Consider the following 25,910-nt stretch of genomic DNA (forward strand, 5'->3'; position numbering starts at 1 on the left):
AGCCACACAGGAATGCAATCTAATATATGCACGTAAGCGATTATCATATGGGCCTCGAATGAGGAAACACATAGGTTTTGCAAAAGTTGTTTCTTTATAAAAGTTGTTTAAAACTTGTTCAAAGAAATTTGTCGTTTGTAATGCGTTATGCATATTCAAATGGGCTTTAGACACGTGACTGACGCGAAATGTAGACTTAGGTTTGACTGACGCGACACTAACTTAGATTTGACGCGACACAGGGATGACTTTGACAGACTTTGCTTGAGTATGCGCAACCCCTAGCCAAGGGTGGGTGACAATGCGTATCGGTTCCAAAGGTATGATGAATTGCAAGAGTGATGAAGGCATATAAAGGCAAGGCATGAGCCATGGATCATCTGTCTACTAGGACTTCTTTCGCCACCGTTTGCTGTAAAAGAGACTCCTCTTGAGGAACGATAACTTGGAGAATCGATCTAAGACTTTGTCATTGTCGGGACCGAGTACTAGCTAGACTTAGAGGAATAAAGGAACAGCGGCATCTTGGAAGAGAAGCCCCCAGGATGAGAAGATGACTCTGTACTTTGGTAAAAAAAGAGGCTGGGCGACAATAAGGAGCCCCCAGTATAGAGGTGTTGGTTGTGGAAGGAATGTTAATTGAGGTTGAAAGTTGGAAGTGAGGATGGTTGTGTCCCTGAGGACTGCCTACGTATTCACGTGAAGTGAAATCAAACCAGATCGTAGTTCTGAGGTTTGGTTAATTTTATTTGGGTGTTTTGGTTGTATCCTTCTTGTGTAAGAAAGACTGCCTACGTATCCACCTGAAAAGGTGAAATCAAACCAGATCGTAGTTCAGGTGTGCGCCTAAGCTAAGTTGTTAGGACCTTAAAGTGTATGGGTCACGAGGGTAATATTCCTTTGGTGACTCAAAGAATTGATTTGAGATAACTCCCTCTGATCATAGACCAAAGAGGTATAATTAAGTTTGTAAAAAATTTCCTTGTCGCGTGAGCACATTTAGTGGACCCTAAGGATGAATTGGGGTATGTCTCGTTCTGGGTAGCAAAGTATTTGAAGACTCCGTGTCTGGGTCAAGGTGAAACTGGATTGGATATTTGGAATGTGGAGCTCGGATATAAGAGGCTTTGATGAACAAATCTCTGGAGCTTTGATTTTGTGGAGTTAAGGCTTGATGGGATTATGGCTTGTAATGTGGCTTGGAAATGGAGTCTCTTGGCTTGATGTAGCCTGAGCACATAAAGGTAGGTTAAAATGACGTGGGATCAAGTTTCCATGTCTTGGCCCTAAAGGATGGGTATACTTGATGAGCTTGAGAGGATTCTCAAAATTCCTAACTATCTTTCTGGTAACGGTCTCGAGAAGGACTTAGGGTGTGTAAAAGGCTAAGTGAGGGTGCTAGCCGACGATCTTCATCGATGTCTTAATTCTATATAGAATTCAGCAGTATTCCGTTCAATATTTGATGCTTGTTCTTGATTCAGACTCAGATTCTGGGTCTAGAATATATCTCGGCTTTATCTCAGATTCTTGATTCAGGTTTTTGAAGATGACTTTAACTTTGGATATTAACTTGCTTGATTGAGCCTCTTCTTTTGACTCTTTTGTGTTGGATTATGGGCATAATTGTGGCCTTGGATATTGACCTCAGTTTCTCTTGATTGAGCCTTTTGTCTTTGATCACGGCTCGTATTGTCTTGGATTTTCTTGTTACCATGGATTTGGGTCAGACTAGCACCTTTTGTGGGAAACAGGTTGGTTTTAGTAACATGGGTTGTTTATTGTGGGGAATGGGCTTGCCTTTCGTCATGGATCGTTAACAAGGGAGATGGTCTAGATTCGTCCTAGAATCTCTTGAGATATGCTCGTACTAAACTGGGGTATAGTGAGGTTTCTATTGCCAGACATGGAATAGGTAAGGAAAATAGACACGGAGTTTCAGGTCCTCTACAACTTGGAATGGAACATCATATAAGTGCACTCACATCGACTGTCATGTGTTGTTGTTTGTTTTAAAATGTCTCAAATCGATTCTTGTTGTCACAGGGAAAGGGGAAGGGAAGAGATATGATAGAATATGTGGATTGCAAATTGTACTTTTATTGAAATGGATAATGAATGTATTTAACATAGACTCGAGAAGATATGTGACTCGTGGGACAGCCCCCAGATTGCCACTAGGAATGAAAATGGACACGAAGAAAGATACTAGAACAATTGGGGAAAGAAAGCCTAAGACTCGGACTCGGACCCGGACTTTGACTCGATCTTAGATCTAGACTCGTAATCATCGGCCCATGCTTGAACATTTTCTCTTCCAGCAACTGGCTTCGGCATCTGACTTTGAGTATTCACCCATTTGAGCACCCCGTCCTCATCATTGGGAACACTGGAAGGATAACAGTCAAGAAGAGTTTCTTGATAAGTGGTATATCCATGAGGATTGCCTAAACTACCTTGTGGGTTAAAAGCAGAGAGGGACAACTTCCCATTTTCGATCATATCCTGAATGACATGTTTTAATTTGTAACATTTCTCTATATCATGCCCTTTGCCTCTATGGTATTTGCAGTAGGCATTCTCATCCCAGAACTTGGATTTCTTTTCTGGTTCGGGCGTAGGTCCTATAGGCTTCAACATTCGTTATTCCATGAGTCACTGAAACGCATCGGTGTATCTAATACCAATGTTGGTAAATTTCCTAGGAGGTGTGCCCTTCTTGTCGAAAGCCTTTGTGAGTGATCTTGGAGAGTTGTTAGGAATAGATCGTTCACTAGCTATCTTCTCCTTAAAACTGTCAAATTGAGGGTTTGTCTGGACACTTTTCATCTTGAGAGGTTGGGCATCAAGCTTCTTACCCATTTCAGCAAACTGTTTCTCCATGTTGGAAAGCCGAGAGTTTAGGCTATCAATAGCTCCCTCTATTTTGGCAAATTTATTGTTAAAGGCAATGGAAAGCATGAGCATTCCACTTTGGTCATCGTCCTCCTTCAGCGCTTTGATTTCTTTGTCATCACGAGGATCGAGAGGATGAGAAAAGTCTAGGAATGATCCTTCGTCATGTTTAGTGTTGTTAGACCCAAGAGGGTCGGTTCCATCGAATTGCTCCACAAATGGTGGCATTGGAAGCTTGCCCTCTTCGATCATATCTTGGATGGTGTGTTTCAAGAGAAAACACTCTTCAATATCATGACCTCTACCTTGATGATATATGCAATATTTGTTGCCCTTCCAGAGGTTCACTTGCTTCTCTAAAGGTAGATCCGGAGTCGGACCTATTGGATGTAGCTTGCCTTGGACAGAAAGTCTCTTCAAAGCATCGGCATAAGACATGCCCAAATCAGTAAGCACCCTTTGATGCCTCCCAGGTTTCTTTTCAGCTATTTTCGGCTTTCTAGGACGGTGGTTATTGCAAGAGGTAAGCTTTGGACGACTTAGACTAGAGGTTTCTCTAGGTGGCGTGTTGTTTTCCACCACTCCATTCTCGAGGGAGAGGACGCGAATGCTCAAATTTTCCACTGTAGCTTGATGTAACACCCCCATTTATTTAAGGGCCTGGACTAGGACTCCTCAGATAAAGAAAGGTGTTACCATCTCGGAAACCCGAGGTAGTAGATAACAAAGGAAAAATAAACAGTACTTTAAATTGAAAGTTATAAATGTTTATAACTCAAATGGAACATGTCTCAAAACTGAAAATAAAGTCTGATAGCTAAACTGAAATAAAAGTGGGCTAGCTCTAAGTCAGGTGATCCATGCTCTCTCCCCTGCCAGCTCCATATGTCTCAACAACCTGTCAATCTGCTCCCCAGTAAATGGATCATCACAGGCGTACACGAATACACAGGGTCAACCGCGAGGTTGAGTAGGTAATACGATATAATAAAGAATGCAATGATATGATCCTCCAATCTCAACTCCATCACACACATCCCCGGAACGCCCAGCCATACCGATCCCCGGCAGACTATACAAATCGACCGTCGTCGATATACCAGCTCGTAGCTGAGGACACCAGGGCAAGTCCTGCAGAACCCGCCTGGGCCTTAATCACGATAATCTCATCTCCTCCAACTCCAACTCCAATGCATAAGAAATGTATAAAATATATGAAACAATAATGCTCAATGAGATAAATAAGATAAACAGATATGTCATATAATCACCGAACATGCCAACTCTTTATAATCGTAAGAACTCAATCAGAGTATTCCCCTACCTCAGTACTGCAGTCAAATGGACAGATGCTCAATAATATTCCACAACAAATTCGCCTTCTGAAAGATAAATAAATGATAGATGATTACTTAACTATTCCCGTTCCCAAAATAGAAGGTTACTAAAAATAGAAACTTCCTAACATGGAAAGTTTCCTTAAATGGAAACTTCCCCGATATAGCAGTTTTTCATTTTAACCAACCCGACTCAAAACCCGTCTCTAATTATTTAAAAGACTCGGGAATTAAATTAAATAACTAATACGATAAATAAAAGATTAAACGAATTATACGATTAAGAAAAACCGAATCAAACATTGAACAACCCTAACAACCCGACTCCCACAACCCGTGACTTCACATTCGCCCAAACCCCTCACGCGCCGCCTGAACCACCACGACAACCACCAGGCCCGTTCCCCAGTTCGACCCAACCGCCGACAACTGACCCCAACCTGGTCGACTGCCGCCGGCGAGTCGAACAGTGGTCGCCAACGACCCGACACACCGCCTATCAGGGATTGCCGCCACCAACAGCCTCCCCTTGAAACCCTATAGCCACCACCGTCGTCAACATCATCCTATGCTACCACCACCACTCTTCTCGCCGTCAAACAACGCACACAGACGCTGTGGCGCCGCCGTTTCGACCTCCCCCGAGTCCACGGTGGCGCCACCCCAATTCTAATCGTCTAAACCCGCCTGAAAACCCCTGTTTAAACCCGTTTGATTGCCCATGTCGATAACGCCTCCTACCGCCATTTCCACCGCCTAAAACCTCCCTAACTGCCACCAATAGGGGCGACTCTAACCACCCAATAAAATTTCCCCGACACCAACCACCATTATCACCTCCCTGTGACACACGGTGACAACAACTACAACCCGACAAACGACAAAAATGAAAAAGAAAGGGTGACTGCTTACCTAAACTGCCACGTAAACCACCACTAAGGCCACCTCAAAGCGTCGACAACCACCCTATGCTCTTCCCTGCTGCGCCGTCACTACCCACGTTCAATCTCTCCCTCTCAATTTGTGTGATTGTGAAAATGTGTGCCGTCGAAGTGAGGGAGGCGGGTGAGAGAGGAGTGTTTTGTAGAGCTAGGGTAAAAAATTAGGTTAAAGTAGGTTAGACGGTAGATGGGTTATGGGTAACGTGATTGGGTAAATGGGTAAGTGTCATGGGTCAGCGTGATTGGTAACTGGGCTATCTAACGTGACTTCGTTCACTTAAACCCGTCTCAACAAGTCTACGAATAACTCGATCTTACGATATCAACACGATTAGATAGCTTAGCGTAATAAATCGATATAACCCGTCTTAATTAGTCATATAAAATACGGAGTATTACAGTCTTCCCCCCTTAAAATGAACTTCGTCCCGAAGTTCGCTCATCTATCAACCTCCAAGCATCGATGTGGGTACCAAAACAGATTTTCTAATGTAGATAACTCATGGAGTTAGGTCAATAAAACAAAATGTTACATTCTACCCTCCTAAAAAGAAAGTTACGTCCCGGAACTTACCTCATGTAAACAGGTGTGGATAGCTTTCCTTCATGGAAAGCTCAATCTCCCATGTAGCTTCCTCAACATTGTGGTTAGTCCACAAGACTTTCACCAAAGCTGTCTCTCCATTCCTGGTCTTCCTCACTTTCCTGTCCAAAATCTCCTTAGGTGTCTCCGGATAGGACAATCGCTCATCCACCTCGATCACCTCGGGACTCAACACATGTGATGGATCGCTCAAGTACCTTCGCAGAATCGAGAAACATGAAAGACATTGTGAACTCGGCTACTTATTTGGTGGCAAAACGGTATGCCACCTCTCCAACTGTCCAATATCTCATAAGGTCCAATGAATTTCGACTCGGCCTTTCCTCGCTTCCCGAACCTCATAACTCCCTTCATCGGCGACACTTTGAGTAGTACCTTCTCTCCCACCTCAAAAGAAATGTCACTTCTCCCGGTGTCGCATAGCTCTTCTGTCGTCTCCGGGAAGCTCTCATCTTTTGCCTAATAATCTGTGCACTGTTCAACCATCTCCGAATCATCTCTCGGCCCCAAAACGACAGCGTCCGATCGATCATCCCAACACACAGGACTCCTGCATTTCCTACCATAAAGTGCCTCAAATGGAGCCATCCCAATGCTAGCGTGATAACTGTTGTTGTAAGAAAACTCGATCAACCCCAGTCTGTCTTCCCAAGATCCGCCAAACTCTAGAACCCAAGCTCTCAACATATCCTCGAGGGTCTGAATAGTCCTCTCTGTCTGGCCGTCAGTAGCAGGATGAAAAGCGGTGCTCATCTTGATTGAGTACCCATCAATGATCGCAATTCCCGCGTAACTTGGATAGAAACATGGAATCTCGTCGGAAACGATATCTTTAGGCACACCATGCAACTTTACCACGTACTGAACATAAGCCTTAGCCAACTCAGCCTTACTCCAAGTATCTTTCATGGGAATAAAGTGAGCTGACTTGGTCAACCTGTCGACGATCACCCAAATCATGTTGTTACCTCTCTGAGTCCGAGGCAACCCGACGATGAAGTCCATGGATATACTCTCCCACTTCCACTGTGGCACATCTAGCGGTGAACCTTCCCCCGCGGTCTCTCGGTGTTTCACCCTTCACTCTCACGGCATGTCAAACATCGACACACGAACTCAAAGCAACTTCCTTCTTCATATTAGGCCACCAAAACGTCTTCTTGAGGTCCTTGTATAACTTATCCCCTCCAGGATGTACAGAATAAGGAGTAGCATGTGCCTCGGCAAGAATTTTCCTCTTGATTCCTCATTAGCCGGCACACACCACCTCCGTCCAAACCTCAAGCTCCCATCCGAATGAATACTTAATTTAGAGTAGGGTTCGCACCGCCTGTTCCACCGCACCGCGCCATTTCGAACTCTAGCATCCTCTTTCTCAGTAACTCTCGAATCTCCTCGTACAACTCGGCTCAATGTCATATCTCCAATAGTCTCGCCTCGTCGGATCATGTAAATCCCCATCTTCCTTATCTCACCCAACATCCTCACCCTGGATCTGGCACTGATCAGGGCATGGATAGACTTCCGACTCAAAGCATCAACTACGACATTCGCCTTCCCTTCATGATAGAGTAGGTCCATGTCATAGTCACCAATCAACTCGATCCATCTCCTCTGTCTCATGTTCAGCTCCTTCTGAGTATAGATATACTTCAGGCTCTTATGATCAGAAAATACCTTGAAAGTCGCTCCATAGAGATAATGTCGCCACAACTTGAGAGCAAACACTACGGCTCCCAACTCCAGGTCATGGGTAGGGTAGTTCTCCTCATAGGTCTTCAATTGTCGAGAAGCGTAAGCGATTACCTTCCCGTTCTGCATCAACACACACCCCAACCCTTTCTTGGAAGCATCAGTATATACTTCGAAGTTATCATTCCCATCTGGCAAAGCAAGGATAGGAGCTGTGGTTAGGCGCTCTTTGAGGGTCAAGAAAGCCTTCTCACAACCCTCATCCCAGACAAACCTGTTCTCTTTCCTCATTAATGATGTCAATGGTTTTGCTATCTTCGAAAAATCTTTGACAAACCTCATGTAGTATCCAGCTAGTCCCAAGAAACTTCGAATTTCGCCCACATTCTTTGGGCTCTGCCATCTAGTCACAGCCTCGATCTTGCTAGGATCCACTGACACCCCTTCCTTGGAAATCACATGCCCCAGAAAGGCAACTTTCTTCAACCAGAACTCGCACTTACTCAATTTGGCATACAACTGATTCTCTGCCAAGGTTCTCAGTACTATCCTTAGATGCTCCTCGTGATCTTCCTCATTTTTTGAGTAAACCAATATGTCATCGATAAACACAACCACGAACTTGTCCGATAAGGAGTGAACACCCGATTCATTAGGTCCATAAACACAGCTGGCGCATTGGTCAATCCGAAGGGCATGACCACGAACTCATAGTGTCCATATCTGGTTCTGAATGCAGTCTTAGGAATATCCTCGTTCTTTATCCTCAGTTGGTGATAACCCGACCTCAGATCAATCTTCGAGAACACTCCAGCTCCACTCAATTGGTCAAACAAATCATCGATCCTTGGCAATGGATAACGGTTCTTGATAGTCACATTATTCAACTCTCGGTAATCCACACACAGCCTCAAACTTCCATCCTTTTTCTTGACAAATAGCACAGGTGCTCCCCAAGGTGAAACACTGGGTCGAATATATCCCTTCTCAGCCAATTCATCCAATTGCTTCTTCAATTCTTCCATCTCTTTCGGTCCCATACGATATGGTGGCTTAGAAATAGGTCCAGCTCCCGGCTTTAGATCAATGGAAAAGTCAACGTCGCGCCTAGGTGGTAGCCCATGAATCTCTTCCGGAATACCCCTCAAAGTCCCTCACACACGGGTATCTCGAAATCCTAGGGGTCTCGGACTCTCTATCCCACATCGACACAAGATCAACTGGTCTCCCTTCCTCGGACTCGATTTTAGGGTATTTACGAAATAAATTTGACTTTGGGTTTGACCATGTATCCCTTGTAGGATACTCTGACTCCCTTAGGTCCTCTCAGTGATATTTTCTTTTGGTAACTTGATCAATGAAAGCTTTGTACTTTCCCAACCAATCCATCCCTAGAATCACCTCGAAACCACCCAATGGAAACTCCATAAGGTCACAGTGAAAGACAACCTCCCCAATCTGAATAGGTACACTAGTATAGATCCTATCACAAGACACAGACTCTCCCGAGGGTACTATAACAGAATCAACGACTCTATCATATGCAGTAAGGTTTAAGGCTCTAACATGCTCCCTAGATATGAATGAATGTGTGGCACCAGAATCGAATAACACGAATGTGGGTTTAGAATTGATAAGAAATGTACCAGTCACGATATGGGCATCCTCCTTTGCTGCTTCCTTTCCCATGGCAAAGAGCTTGCCACTGGACTTAGCTCCAGACTGACTCGATGAAGCAGTAGTGGGTTGCTTGCTCCCCTCGTTCTGGTTCCTCTGGAAGTTACCACCCCCGCTGGGCTGGTTTTGCTGGCTACGGTTCTGATAGTTGTTGTAGCTTCCTTGATAACTGTTACTTGCTCCAGATCGGGCACCTCCTCCATAGCCAGTGTTAGGAGCACGATAGTTGTTGTACCCTGATCCCGCTGTACGAGATCCGCTGTATCCAGATGTAGGTGTCCGAAAACCTCCAGCTTGGTTTCCTCCAGAACTTCTGCATTCCCACTTCTTGTGTCCCAACTTTCCACAGCCATAACAGGTGACCCTGGGCGCATTACCTCCACTACTAGCACTTCTATAACTGCCTCCGCTTTGATTCCTCATCCCCCCAGGAGCACTATTGGTGGAGTATCCACCGAACTTGCCTGAATTTTGTTTCTTGGCCCCAGTATTATCACTGACAGTTTCCGGCTTCCTCTTCTCAACTTTTCCTTTCTTATCCTCCTTGATCTGCTCGGAGAGCCTCTCAGCAGCACCAGCCCTCAGGTAGATGTCCTGAACGGTGGTAGGTGGAGCTGCCGTGAGCCTCTTCTTGATATCCATCGTTAGTCCCCTCTCAAACCTCATAGCCAGCATGGTCTCCTCCCTAGCAAATTCGTCGATGTATGAAGCCAACAGTCGGAATTTCCTGTGATAAGTGTCCACTGTCATGTCCTCCGTCATCCGAAATTTATCAAAATCCTCCCTGAGCTTAGCTTTCCTGAACTCTGGCATGAACTGGTCCGTCAGTATCGCTTGGAACTCTAACCAAGACACATAACCCTCCTCGATGTCCCTAGCAACATGTCGGATCTCCGCCTTGTTCCTGATCCACCATTCTCCAGCCGTGGCCCTAAGATAGTGGGCAGCCTGGTCCACTTGCAGCTCCTCCGGGCAAGCAATCAGCTCAAAAAGGTTGGTGAATTCCCGACACCACTCACCCAGCAAGTGAGGTTCCCCTTCCCCAGTGAAGATGGTAGGATTATGCCTCGCCACTGTGGTACTCATCTTAGCAGGATCAATTCTTTTGGCCTTTAGGGCCTCATTCTCAGCCCGTAGCTGATCTAACTCTGCACGGGTGATGTTTTTTGTGTGTCCCTTCTTGGAGGCATGACTATAAGAAAATTTTAGGAATTAGCTGCAACACAAAATCACTTTGGCAACTCTAGCCAATTCTATCACTTCTTACCCTACTTGTCTATCTAGCATGGTTTAGGGATCATATAACCGCATATCACTAGACATAGCCTTCTTACACAAACTTTATAGAGATATAAGTATGAATCAGCTTTAAAACATGCAAAGCATTATGCCACAACCTCCCATCAACAATTTTATGCAACAATTAATATATCAATCAGTTAACACTTAGGCAACGATATATGAATTCATGCTCAACATCATGCAACTTTTCTACCCTTTCTCTCATATACACTCAGGGTTCCCGGGTCAAACTGAGAGGGCCAATGGTTCGGTGTGAGGGGGCCCCTAACTCATCCCTTACCTTTAGTGTGCCCCTAACAGTTCTATCCCGGGGGTTCATTTTATTTAGACTCTTCCTATGTTCATTGGATTCATTGGTTTAGGCCTGAGGATCGTTCGCTCTGATACCACTTTGTAACACCCCCATTTATTTAAGGGCCTGGACTAGGACTCCTCAGATAAAGAAGGGTGTTTCCATCTCGGAAACCCGAGGCAATAGATAACAAAGGAAAAAAAAAAACGAAGACTTTAAATTGAAAGTTATAAATGTTTACAACTCAAATGGAACATGTCTCAAAACCGAAAATAAAGTCGATAGCTAAACCGAAATAAAAGTGGGCTAGCTCTAAGTCGGGTGATCCATGCTCTCTCCCCGCCGACTCCATATGTCTCAACAACTGTCAATCTGCTCCCAAGAAATGGATCATCACGGGCGTATACGAATACACGAGTCAACCGCGAGGTTGAGTAGGTAATACGATATAATAAAAAATGCAATGATATGATCCTCCAATCTCAACTCCATCACACACATCCCCGAACGCCCACCATACCGATCCCCAAGAGACTATACAAATCGACTGTCGTCGATATACCGGCACCGTAGCCGAGGACACCAGGGCAAGTCTGCAGAACCTACTGGGCCTTAATGACGATAATCTCATCTCCTCCAACTCCAACTCCAATGCATAAGAAATGTATAAAATATATGAAACAATAATGCTCAATGAGATAAATAAGATAAACAGATATGTCATATAATCACCGAACATGCCAACTCTTTATAATCGTAAGAACTCAATCAGTGTATTCCCCTACCTCGATCTTTAGTCAAATGGGAGATGCTCAATAATATTCCACAACAAATTCGCCCTCTGAAAGATAAATAAATGATAGATGATTACTTAACTATTTCCGTTCCCAAAATAGAAGGTTACTAAAAATAGAAACTTACTAACATGGAAAGTTTCCTTAAATGGAAACTTCCCCGATATAGCAGTTTTTCATTTTAACCAACCCGACTCAAAACCCGTCTCTAATTATTTAAAAGACTCGGGAATTAAATTAAATAACTAATACGATAAATAAAAGATTAAACGAATTATACGATTAAGAAAAACCGAATCAAACATTGAACAACCCTAACAACCCGACTCCCACAACCCGTGACTTCACATTCGCCCAAACCACTCACGCGCCGCCTGAACCACCACGACAACCACCAGGCCCGTTCCCCAGTTCGACCCAACCGCCGACAACCGACCCCAACCTGGTCGATCGCCGGCTGAAGTCGAACCAGGGTCGCCAACGACCACGACACACCGCCTATCGGGGATTGCCGCCACCAACAGCCTCCCCTTGCAACCCTATAGCCACCACCGTCGTCAACATCATCCTATGCTACCACCACCACTCTGCTCGCCGTCAAACAACGCACACAGACGCCGTGGCGCCGCCGTTTCGACCTCCCCCGAGTCCACGGTGGCGCCACCCCAATTCTAATCGTCTAAACCCGCATGAAAACCCCTGTTTAAACCCGTTTGATTGTCCCTGTCGATAACGCCTCCTACCGCCATTTCCACCGCCTAAAACCTCCCTAACCGCCACCAATAGGGGCGACTCTAACCACCCAATAAAATTTCCCCGACACCAACCACCATTATCACCTCCCTGTGACACACGGTGACAACAACTACAGCCCGACAAACGACAAAAATGAAAAAGAAAGGGTTACTGCTTACCTAAACTGGGTGACTGCTTACCTAAACTGCCACGTAAACCACCACTAAGGCCGCCTCAAAGCGTCGACAACCACCCTATGCTCTTCCCTGTTGCGCCGTCACTACCCACGTTCAATCTCTCCCTCTCGATTTGTGTGATTGTGAAAATGTGTGCCGTCGAAGTGAGGGAGGCGGGTGAGAGAGGAGTGTTTTGTAGAGCTAGGGTAAAAAATTAGGTTAAAGCAGGTTAGACGGTAGATGGGTCATGGGTAACGTGATTGGGTAAATGGGTAAGTGTCATGGGTCAGCGTGATTGGTAACTGGGCTATCTAACGTGACTTCGTTCACTTAAACCCGTCTCAACAAGTCTACGAATAACTCGATCTTACGATATCAACACGATTAGATAGCTTAGCGTAATAAATCGATATAACCCGTCTTAATTAGTCATATAAAATACGGAGTATTACACTTGAACTCGTAGGACCATGGCGTAAATGTCTTAGAGAGACACGGTGATTGTGGCTTGAACTGCTTCGTGACCTTGCTGATTGACGGAACTTGCTGGATTCCTACTCGACAGAAATGACGCGCATTACAACTCGATTCGACATGGGATCACGCATACTAAGGCGAACAAAGGATATACGACGAGACGAGATGACTAGACTCTTGACTTGTGAATCCAGGAAATGTCGTGAGCGACTTCTCGTGTTTGAATTCACGGTGCTTGACTGTAAGTTTAGACTCGAGTGTTAACTTTGACGGAGTGACCCTCATATGATTGACCTTATTGATGGGATTGATGACACATGTTGATTCTAGGACGTATGTTTTAAGATAAACTTGACTCGAAGTTCGGGTATGTGTGTCCCGAACGTGTCATTAGGAGAATTCAAGAAACGGATATTGGAATGACTCGATGTGTTAGCCTCGAGTGTGTGAGTCGAGGTGTGTAAATATTTAGATCCTAACTGAATTGGGGTAGGGGGTCCAAAATGACGGCGTGACGCCTTAGGACTTGACTTGAATTTTGAAAAGACCCAAAATGTAAAGGAAGACGAGTTTATGACCCGACCGAGTTCCGACTAGGACATAGTCGGTTTGAATTTTGACTCTAACTTAGCCCAATTGAATTTACCTACTTACATTTACATGGTTTGAAAATATTTTGGTTTAAAACGTTTTTTATTTTGTTTTTTTTTTTTTTTTGGGACTTTTTTTTTTTTTGGACTTTTTGTTTTTTTTTTTCGTTTTTTTTTCCAGGTTTTGAAATGGGTTTGAGGCCCGAAGTTTGACTCAACATTTGGACGGAGTTTCGACTTATTTTGCGCTATTTTGAAAATGTTTACATTTTGAAAAGGATTTTATTTTACAAAATTTTGTCATAGTTTTGTTTAGAAAAGGTGATCACGTATTTATACAAACATATATACAGGCATTATAACAGTATGCTGAGTGCATTTAAATGGGTTTTGGTTTAAAGGGTGGGTTGCCATACCGAATAATCAAACCCGAAGTCTGTGGAGAGGCTCGTACTAAACAAGAGTAAGGCCGATTCCTAGTCCATTTCCTCAAGTAGTGAAGGTCCTTGATACAAACATGAGTAAGCATCATGGTATGGATGACGTCAATCGTTATCCATCCTTAGGCCCAAATAAGAATTAGGACCGTTTAGACGGGACGATTGGTCGAATGGGTTGGGTTGGGCCTAGGAAGACCGAATAAACGATCTAGGAAGACCGAGTTATGAAAACCGACAATTGTCTTGTACAAACTATTCCCTAACCTTGTTCAAGTTTCACCCTTTTGGCTACACGTAAGTGTATTATCCCCAGCGGAGTCGCTAAACTGTGGACGCGGGCCCACGGAGGCGCTTGGAAAACAAGCGTTTGCATTTATGGAGTCGCCACCAATTTTTATGGGAAATTGGAACCGTTCGAATACCTCGTGTCATGTCAAGACACAAAGTAGACACATGAACACCAAGAACTCGTTACCCTTAGCATTCTATGTCTAGAATGACTCTCGTGGATGCCAATGAACACGGATGTTCACAGAGATCTGGAGTAAGGGGTGAGGGTACGTATTAGGAAGCTCTTTTGATCGAACATCTAATCCCGCCCGCCTCGATAGCGGCCTCTACTAATGATTAGGGAAATTGCCTATACTCGATATATTGTCGATTATATGCATGCAATGCAACATCCAAGTTTTGATCCTAGCATGTGAAGATTAGACTAAGTCGGTGAACAATTAATTTAACATGCAATTAGGTCGAAGTAGAAATTAAGGTTCAATTACATGTGAAAACATACAAATGATACAAAGTACAATGATAAATACAATAAAGGAAAATTACAATAATTACAACGGATTTGGTGATTTATGTCGAAAATACTTCTAAAACGGATAATTTGAGAAAAATAATAAATGAATGAATTAACGAACAAATCAGCAGGCGATAATACGGATAGTAGTTAATTATACGTAAACTAATTAATTAGGTCAAGGCAGAACGGAAGTTCAGAGACAGAAATCAACCTGGAACAGCGAAGAGATCGCGCCCTTTGGAAGAGGCGCAGCAGAGACGCGTCGTCATTCAAGGGCGAGTTCTGGCTGTGAAGCCGGAACTGCAAATCGTTAATATTAATTGATGAATTTAAGGATTAATTATGATAATTGACTCGGATGGAAGTGATTTAATATATTAATTACATGTGAATGAGTCATAAAAGTAATAAAACACGGATGAGACGGATGCGAACGAATTAATTACATGAACGAAAGATTGATTAGTGACATAGGTGAACTAATTAGGTTAAATATAACGAATTAGCGACGAATAAACGACGAACATGACAATAGACAGATGGAAATATATCAAAGATCGAATTCCAGAAACTCAATATGAATGAATCGAATTTCTACAACCGGGATTGAGTTTAATGACGAAAACCCGCAAATATTGATTATAAGGGATTTAAGTCGGATTTAAATAATGAATTACATACGTATGAATGATAAATAATGTACATGTGAAATTATTATGCTATTACGTCAAAGAATTGACGAAAACAAAACAAAACAAATAAAAGCAAACAAATTAACAGATGACGAAGGAAGAAGAAAGGAAGCAGGAACTGCGGCAGCCTCACGAAGAGGCGCAGCAGGTACTGCGCTCCTTTGAAGAGGCGCAGCAGTTGCTGCGTCCTTTCTCGACGGTTATCTTCTGGTAATCCGTAAAAAGGGTTTTAAACGTGGTTTTAGAAATCGGTTTTAATAAGTATTTTCGACATAAATCTTACATTAGTGATACAATAAGATAAATAACAATAAATAAAGAAGGATTTACACCCTCGGACTTACATGTTTGACGAAACGAGATGAACTAAGTTATCGATTAGTGATGCTCGACTCGAATGTAACGAAAGTGCCCTCGTAAGAGGAAAACGATTAAGATTAATTAAGTTGATTGATTGTGGAGTTGGTCAAATTGGTCGGTCATGCAAACGAGGCTGGTACTCAGAAGGATCCGAGCTTACGTGGTCGAATGTTCAAGCACGTAGACGCCAAAAAATAAGAACGTGGACTTAGAATGCAAAGGGAGAAGAGAAGGGCGGACACTCGCGTGAGAAATATGAGGAGCGAAGGCTCCTATTTATACTAATCACGTGAAGGAATAGGGTTTTCGGAGAGACTTTGGAAGTGAATCTCGGAAAGATATGAAAAAAAGATCCGAAAAATACGCAGAAAAGGACCTGGGAAGAGGCGCAGCAGACACTGCGTCCCTTGGAAGAGGCGCAACAGCTGCTGCGTCTGTTCCAGGTGGTTTCCTCCTGCGGAAGAAAGATTTCCGTGTTTAATTTATGGAATAACGGATTAAATCTATTTTCCTTAATATTTTGTACGAATATTACGGAAAATTGTTTACCAAAGATTAAAAGATTGTGAAATATTTATAAAATATGGAATAGAAATATCCGGAACATTCCAGAACATTCTGACTCGGGTTTTAGCGGTTATCAGAAAATGAAGACGGTTTTAGGCCCGGACTCCAAATATACTCTAACTACTGTCAAAATGACCGTATCGGTGCGTAGATGACAACTAAGAGGTAGACATCAATGTTTGAGCAATCACTTGACGATAAACTTACGAACTGTCACAAATCGTTCCGCGTACCAAACATGCGGCCCAATCATCACCGGGTGGTTTGCGGGAGGTGCAGAAACGAGGTGTCTACAAAACCTTACTTTGGTGTTTTTTTTTTCTTTTGGTCTTTTGTGGCCTCATTGTCGCGAAATAGAAAGTTACATTAACTCAAGTCTCTTAGAAGGAAGTTGGGTGTATCTTACTGCGCATTGTTGTCTTTGTGGTTGTTCTAGGTAGGTGGATGTGAGGCTGAAGGTGAATCCTTTTGGGAAGTTTTTGTTGGGGCAAAGGTTTTGATTGTATATGAGTGAGTATAATTTTTTAATTTCCCAAATGGTTTTAGATTGGTGTGGTGCTAATTTTGTAGGATTATGTTGGATAATGCTTATGGTTTGGTGGTGGCGTAATTTACATAATTTAGTTGTGATTTTCTTTCCCTATTTAATGATTTAAAACCTTTTCGCGATCGTTTTGTGTTTGCTCTTCTTTTAGATAGTCAGTTATGAGCATTGAGAGGAAGGGGTTGAGTGGGAGTGTGGGATGAGGGAGGGAGAGCGTCTATTTTTAGGGAGAAAAAGAGAGGTTGTGTTTGGCTTTGCTTTGTTTGAGAGGGAAAACTGAAGATAGTTGGAGAGAGGGAGAGAGAGAGAGAGAGAGAGATTTTCTGTTCGGTTTTGTTCAGATTGAGAGCAAGGGAAGGAGGGGAGAGGGTTGGTGGAAATAAAGGAGAAGTCTGTGGCTTTCTTCAGTTTGAGAGGGAAAGATGGAGATATGGGGAATTTTGGTTGATGGCTTGTTGTATTTTGAGAGTTATTGTAATGGACCACAATAAAACTGCATTCAGGCCAGTGTCACTGGTCTCATCTCTGAGAGCAGCATGTTGTATCACTTTAGATCTGCATTATTATTTCTCTATAATACATGTCTTATATATGCATCATGTTATTTGGGTTACATCATTGTTAAATGCATGTTATGCTCGTAGATCTCTCGGATATCTATCACGTTTAGGAGGTTCTTAGAGGCACAGGACTAGGAGTTTAGGACATGGCCATAGGTGCATAGCTTGAAGTTCTCTTATGATTAACACAATATGGGATCACATGTTAAGGCTGTAAGGGATGCTTAGCTGCTGAACATGATGTCATCTTGTGTTATTTGAATCTAGCAAAAAGATCAGGTTCTCACTTTAGTAATTAGCTGATCATGGTGTCTTCTTGTGTTGACTGCGGATTTTTGCAATTTTGCCAATCGTTTTTAATTGGTTACGATATGATTCAGATGAAAACTTTCAACTCTACTGAATTGGAGTTGATCTGTATAGGTTGCTTCAGGCAAAACCTTAAAAGACTGTTTCCTGTGACCACATTTTTTTGCCATTATGTTAAACTGATGAGACTATTGTGTCCATGTGTGTTAACTCAATATGAGGAACAAGTGAGAGCCCGTGTCCCTTCAAGACAAAGTTTCGGGCTTTTGAAACTTCTGATTGTAGAAAATAGAAGGAAAACTAGGTGCTTGTAGTATATTTTCCCGAACTTCTGATTCTTACTCTGTTGACGAATGTTTTCTTGTTTGTAGTATTTAATTAAACCTAAACTGACTTGTGGTTTCCTTAGTTTGGCGGCTGAGTGTACTCATTGGATACGTGTTCAGGGTCCATGGGGGTGCTGTGGGTGAGGGCCTAGGGCTGAAATTTATGTGCTTCATTGAGGTTTAAAGTTTTGTATTTTGTTTGTTGATGTTGTGCTGCCGTATTCGTGGGTAGCAGAAATTGGTGGTATATAAGGCCGCTATAGAGGCTACTGTGCGTGTCAGTCCGTTCATTTAGTGTTGATGGTCATAGGCAAGGTCTATTGTTTGCAACGATGATGGTTGGGCACTTGCAATTCATTTGGTGGTCACTTGGTTGTTCGGCTTATGTGGGGGCCCTACTATTGTAATGTTCAGATTCAAAGGCAGTCCCTTTATAAACTTTCAGTATCAGTTCCATGTTTTGCCTTCCCTTTGGAAGTAACCTTTTCATTTCTATTAACTTTCAGTATCAATTTTTCGTCAGGTTATTCTGCTTCTATCTACTAATAAATTAGGGTTCTTAATTTTCTTTTGAGGAAGTGTTGTTTATTGTATTGATTTTGATAGTTTTATGTTTCCTTTTATTTCCTTTTCAATTACAAGTGTTATTGCTTTATATTCTCCTACCGGATTTAATTTTTGGGAAATAATGGGACAAAAAAAAGGACAAGAGGAAGGAGAAGATTAGAGTTCCTTGTAACGACCAAAAGCAAGGATCTCCGAATTTAGTGAATCTTTAAGTTTTACAACACTCCCTTTGTCCCGATTATTTATTTATCTTCGTTTTAGTTCTTTCTAGGGTAAAGAGATGATTGGTACAGAGGGGTAATTGTTTTCTTATTTGCCTATGGTTAAGTAATTAACCATGAAATAGACCATGGTATTATGTATTTATGTTGGTGGTTGCTTTCTTCTACTGTTGTTGTGGTGCATCATGGTGTTGTTTATTGTTTTTGCTAGGTTGTTGACTATTGAGTACATGGACTTGGCTGAGAAGGTGTGTATGTTCTTTCTTCTCTTATTTACGCCTTTTTACAGGAGTAACATGATTGGTAGTTAATTGTAGGACATGGTGAAGCCAAAAATTGAACTGCGGGATAATGATAGCAAAAAAAAAAAAAGGGGGGGCCTATTAAAATGTTTTTCTTTTAAAATTTGGTAGTAGGAACGCAAACTAAGGACTTAACAAGTGATAAGAGTTGCATTACCATTTTACTGGCCTCTAGCTTTTAGTTCTGGTTTCCCTAATCTTAAACTTCCTTTTCTCACCTTGGCATCTGGGGATTTTCCTGATAGTCTTGTTTTGTTCCAATACCTGATTGGCGACATTGTGCCTAACCTATATCCAGGTCCAAATTACAGTTCCATAATATTGTTATTCGAGTTCTCTATGGTAATTCTACATCTCAGGTACATTGATTGGAAATGAAGTGCTACCCTCAACGCCTTATATACCCTCTGACATGCTTTTGACAATGTATATGTTTTCAATTTAATTTTTTGATTTTATTTTGTTGCAGTGAAAGACTAATGGTGAAAACTGTGTTTAATTCAGTGTTGGAAGGGAATAAGCTTGTCAAATATGAGAATGAAGACTCCGTCTAAATCTTGCTTTTTTTATTACTTTTCTTTAGCTATTTTGTGCACCATCTATTTTTGAATACTCTTCTAATTTTCAGGGGGATCAACAAGCTAAGCAACAAATGACACATCCGGGGACTTTCAAATAACTGTCAGGCCAAGTTGAATCGGCTACACTCAGGGACATCACCGGCTCAAATTCCAGGTTTATTACTCTTTCCCTTTAAAAAAATACACTTTGTTTCAACAGCTTTGTACCCAATTTTAGATGCTTATGATGCATTTGTTGTAGGGGAACGTCGACCCCCACTTATTGTTCTTTAGCAGTTTTCGAGGTTTATTGAGGTTCTGAGCAATTGATCAGTTAATTTATGTTTTCAATGTGTTTTATGCGACTGAGTGGGAGGGAGGTGTAATGAAGTTGAGGCAGCCTGGGCGGAAGGTGTTGGATTAATGAGAGAATGGAGAGAAAGTGAGGAAAAGAGAGTGAAAAGGAGGGTTATTTGTTTAAAAACTTTTTCCCCGGTCTATGTCGTCACTAACACCACCACTACGTCGTCAGTAAATTTTTTCCCACAGTCTCGCTGGTGTCGCGGGTTATTTGTTTAAAAACTTTTATATCGTGTCAGATATTTTATGTATGAAATTTTTCTGATTTGGTCTGCTTTCGAAAATGGATGTGTTGTTCTGATTTCAACTCAACTACTGAATATACATATATATGGAGGTTTTAGCTTTTGAAAGTATGCGTTGTTTTCAATTGTACTCGAGGAGGGAGTATGCCTAAATTTTGATTGCTTTAAAACTTTGTTTAAATTTTGGCGGAATGACTTTGTGATTGCTCTGGAAATATGAAAATGTCTTTGCCGGAGACCACTTTCACTTGGTCGTTCTCTGTTTTGTAAAGTGTTCTGAGATTTGATTACCATGTCTCTCCACCAGGGCAAAACCTAAATCCATGCATGTGTATATACACAAGTGTGCGTCACCTCTCTTTTTCCCTTGCAAAAGTTGTTTATGTTTGTGCGAAGCCAAGTGAGTTGGTCATTTATAGAGAGCAATGGAGACAGAATGAGGGAGAGATCATTCGGCAAGAGAGGGGGAAGGGGAAAAGGAGGGAAGGGGGATAGTGAGTATGATGGGTATATAGTTGGGAATTGTACCACTAAGTATATAGTTGTAATTTTGTGGTGATAATTGAATAGTTGCTTTTAAATTCTACTGTACATTATTATCTCAGATAAGGATTTAAATTCATGTATCAAGATTGAATTAGCACAAGAGTTTTATGTTGGCTGGAATTTTTTATGGCATTTACGGAATATAATTTTATCTTATGCCTTGCATCATCGTCCTTAAAACAGACCAAACACGAGGCGCTACTTAATAAGGTTTCAAGATAGCTAGGGCCAAAAGAGTCATTTACTCCATCTCAGTGAAATTTTAAGAGTCTTTTCAATACCATGTAAAACAAAGAATAAGTCTTGAAAGCAATAGGATATTAAGTTCAATACAAGAAAGTCTACCTGTTTTACCTTTTTTGTTTAGTATTCATGATTTGTTCGGTACATGACCATAAACTGAAATAGGTTATGGGTATTTTAAGTTGAAGTGTCTGTAATAGTTATTCATGTCTATGAAGCATATCATCAAATATAAACTCCTATATGTATTATGGACATATGGTTCTCTTTATTATTTTTTTGTGTATTCATAAGAGTTTTGTCTTCTTGATTTGTAAAATCTCAATGGTTTGAAGTGTTAGATGGTCTGCGCCTCAGGCTGATACAACTTTTGGCTTGTGCAAGGTTGGCAAAATGTTCTCTTTTAGGTACTAAATTTTACATTTATGCCTACTACAAAATTTATTTATTTTTTAGAATAGTTTGATTATTGTGTATCTTATTACTAATGTTTGTTAACTTTTGAACTTTAACTAAGAAAATCAAGACAAGAAGGTTGAACAATTTCAAGAAAAAAAACGTATATGAAAGTATATAATTAGTATATGCAACTTCATCGAACTTTTGATACTTGATTTTATTCACGTAACATTATTGACAACATTGTTATGTCCATTTTAGGCCAATTATAAAGAAATGTAACGTGGGTTCAAGGAACAAGGAAATGACATGCGGCTATATACGATACTCTAGCAGTGATGTTAGTGTTGGTGAAGCGGAATAGGTTTCAAGTTTATTTGTTGTATGTGTTGTAGCTTAGTGAACTTATTTGTTATTATGCATTTGCGAACATTCTCGTAGGTTGATCAATTAGCTCTAGGTTAATGTTGGTAGAATTAAGACTTTGTAGTTTGACAAATCTTTATTTAGATAGTGTGATTTAATTGGAAAACATTTAATTAATTTATTTACGAATTGGATAATGGTTTGGGTGGAATGTTAAATTATTATCATTATCGACTTGTTTTGTTTAATTGGAGCAAAGATTATAAGCGTATGAGAAAAGTAAAAACAAAAGATTTATTGCATGATATACCTAGAACTATGGAATGAAACTGGACTTGTAAAACGGGTCGCTCATACAGGTCGAATAAAACGTGTCGTACAACTAAGGTCAAAATATGTTATGCTGAATAATATAGGGTGCAATTGCCCCTTTATTACATATACTCAGGGACATTAACTAAAAACAATTACCGTAATCATTATATCAGCGGTTAGTCAAATTGGGGCACCGCGCCCTCCACAACTAGTAGGGATAGAAGAGATGCTAGTGGAATAATAAAAATGTAAATATTTTCTTAAATCAAACGGGGTACTACATATCATATATCGTACTGTATATTATACTAAAGCTGAAACCCGTAGTTCATACGAGTGTCAGATGTCATAAGCATGAGAAATTGGCATATTTAATTTCATTTAGTATCAATCATAATCATATTATTAGCAGTAATATTATCATACTTATGCTTTACATTAAAATTCTTTTTTTTTAAACCACCAATCTTTACTTACAAGCCAAGGCGCCATTGTCAAAATTGCATCTCATAAGGTACTATAATGAGTAAATTTGCTACTAATCATAAATTTTGATTCTTTCTCTAAATTAAAGGGCGTCATTTAACGAAAGAAGCGGAAGAGGATATTTCATTACTTTAACAATCTTACTTTTACTTTATTCTGGTATTGAGTTTTAAAAATAAAAAATAAAAAAATTTACCTGAAATTTCTCAAGTAATTCCATAATGTATATTAGATCATGAGCAATAAATAATATAGAATTAACAAAAAAATCAGTTTAATAATTAGTTAGTATTATTTTCAATTTATATAAGTTGTAGTGACTTTAAAAAATCATCTAACAACTAAAGCATATCGTGATGACATTGAAAGGTAATGAGTAAATAAAGTGTTAGCAAAAAAAATATTTTAACCATTTTAATTTTATTGTTCAATCTCCCATTTTAAATTATCACAAATTAACTCTCTTGTATACAAACTGATTTACAATAGCAAGTGTTACATGACTCGATAAACAAAAGAAAAGAAAAAAAAATTAGTATTTGGCTACTAAAAAGGCAAATGAATCGGCGGTGTTGATGGTAAGAGGTCGTTATAGGAAAGGGGTCGCAATGGGTGGGTAATGATGGGGTGGAGAGTCGCATAAGGCTACGAGAAGGGTTAGAGGTCGTGCACGGGGGTGGGGCCGGGATGGTGGTTATGCTGGAGGTACGGTGGAGGACGTATGGGGTAGGGTAGTTGGGGGACGTATAATATAGATTGCATGCAGGGTGGTGGTTAGTTGTTCGGTGGGGGGGCTTCTGAAATAGAGGTTGGAGGGACGTCGTGGTCTGAGGTATTAGGTGACTTCACCACTGTGGTGGAGGGTCTGTTGGTGGATCACGAGATAGTCCGTCAGTCATGGCGAACACTGCTGTCACACGTCCAGGCGAGGGAAGATAAGAGAGAATAAGGTAAACAATTGAGAGGTGAACAATCAAGATGGATAATATGATAAAAAGCGTTCAACGATGAGTAAAATTAAATATATATTATGTAGATGATTGGTTATAAAATTTAGGGTTTTTGTCAAACACAACCTTTAAAAAAAAAATTTTCCAAACACCACCTTTAAAAAAAAGTTTGTAAAACACAACCTTTAATAAATTTTTTGTTGTCAAACATGACTTTTTGACCGAAGAACTTAACATTTTGTAATGGGGTAACTTTTAGTCGATGTTTGAGATAGCAAACGATGTCGGTTTGAGGCGTTTTTGGACTCGTTGGAAAGGTGGAAATACAAGCTTTCCAGGGGTTATCAATACGATGGTCAAAGGCGGCCTTATGTGGATGGATGGATAGGATAGGATTGTTTTGCTTGGCCTATAAAAGTAAGGCATTCCTTAGTGTAAAAATCAGAATTTGATGAATGAACAAACACAAGTTAGAAACATTGATTTCTACTAATCTCCTTTGCTTAGTGCTTAGAGTCGGGTATTTTCTTTGCTGTGTGCTTGAAATTATCCTTAGGCTTAGTCTAGTGGCTTTGTGCTTGGATTAAGTCATATCCCAATCACATCCTTTACTCTATTCGATTGTAGAGTTCTGGAACCGTGGTTATAAACAGTTCTGTCGACTGTTCGATTGCAGTCCTCAGAATTTATGTTGAGTTTTTAGTCGTTTTTATCACGATTAAACAGTCCAAAACACTGTCCAAATTGAGTCCTTTTTTAATCAAAATCCGAGTCTTGAGGTTTTACTTCAAATTGGTTATCAGAGCAAAGGTTTAACACAATTCCATTGTTGTGTTAGTCTTGGGTTGGTAATCCTTCTTGTGAGTCCACAAAACCTCAACTACTTTCAAAAACACAAAAACAACCATGAGTGAAGAAAGGCTACTTGGAATTGAGACTCAAGTAACACAACTCTCCGAGAAATGCGACCTAATGATAGACTCCTTCAATGCTATCATGGCTAACATTCCAACACCACCAAGAGACCGAGGAAGACATCCACCTCACCGTGGTAGAGGACGTGGCCGAGGGTTTGGAGCAAGAAACCACGAAGCCAACCATGAAGAGGAGGACTTGCACTCGGATGAAGAGGGTTCTTTTATGGAGGCCGAGCATGAAGAGCATCCTAAATACCTAAAGGTAGAAATTCCGGACTTCCATGGTAGTTTAAATCCCGATGACTTACTAGATTGGTTTAGGTCAATTGAAAGAGTCTTTGAATTTAAATCATACTCGGATGCTAAGTCTTTCAAGGTTGCTATTTTAAAGTTCAAAGGTTATGCATCTCTTTGGTATGAAAACATGAAAAACCAAAGGAAGAGGGATGGTAAAGAACCCATAAAATCTTGGTCAAAATTGAAAAAGAAGCTTAGTGACAAGTTTATTCCCAAAGAGTATACTCAAGACATGTTCATTAAACTTACTCAACTAAAACAAGATCAACAACCACTTGAGTCTTACATTAGGGATTTTGAACAACTCACTTTGCAATGTGAAATCAATGAGAAACCGGAACAAAAAATTGCTAGATTTGTTGAAGGGTTGGATGATAAAATTGCTAATAGAGTCCGAATGCAACCATTGTGGTCTTTTAATGAAGCCGTGAACTTGGCTTTAAGGGTGGAAAAATTGGGCAAGGGGAAAACCTCCAACTCAAAATTGCCGACCAAAACAACCACTAAGACTACCTATGCCGAGACCAAACCCAAAGAAACCCACACCCCAACCGTGACCCCCACACTTGACAAGGGAAAAGGCATTGAATCCTCACAAAGAAAGACCTTACCCCTTAAAAAATGTTTCAAATGTCAAGACTATGGTCACTTTGCCAAAGAGTGTCCAACTCAAAGAGCCCTTAGTAGCTTTGAAGTGGTTCATTGGGGAGAGGATGAAATTCTTGTGTGTGATGAGGATGAGGAAACCGAGGAGGCTAAGGATGAGGAGTTAGTATTGCCGGATTCCGGGATGAGTCTAGTTACTTGGAGAGTGTTGAGTGCTCAACCATTGGAAATGGATCAAAGACAACAACTTTTTAGGTCTAGGTGTACCATTGGAGGGAAAGTTTGCAACCTAATCATTGATGGATGTAGTTGTACTAATGTGGCCTCTAGTGTCCTTGTTGAGAAGCTTTCCTTAACCACCCAAAACCATCCATGTCCTTACAAATTGAGGTGGCTTGACAAGGGGGCCGAA

General features: G+C 41.1%; 2 protein-coding genes across 3 annotated transcripts in view; one reads left to right on the plus strand and one right to left on the minus strand.

Moving 5' to 3' along the window:
- The window catches only part of LOC141647171 (putative wall-associated receptor kinase-like 11), a 144,349-nt gene that overhangs the window by 108,425 nt on the left and 10,014 nt on the right, over positions 1 to 25,910 (plus strand). The window lies entirely within an intron of this gene.
- On the minus strand, positions 8,796 to 10,232 carry LOC141648628 (uncharacterized). Its single transcript, XM_074457355.1, has one exon. The coding sequence runs from the start codon at positions 10,230 to 10,232 to the stop codon at positions 8,796 to 8,798; it is 1,437 nt and encodes a 478-aa protein (XP_074313456.1).

Source organism: Silene latifolia, chromosome 3 (genome assembly GCF_048544455.1).
Source record: "Silene latifolia isolate original U9 population chromosome 3, ASM4854445v1, whole genome shotgun sequence".
Lineage (NCBI taxonomy): Eukaryota > Viridiplantae > Streptophyta > Magnoliopsida > Caryophyllales > Caryophyllaceae > Silene > Silene latifolia.

Coding starts and splice junctions, on each gene's coding strand:
- LOC141648628 (XM_074457355.1), bottom strand. CDS start 10,232: ATGAGTACCACAGTGGCGAGGCATAATCCTACCATCTTCACTGGGGAA.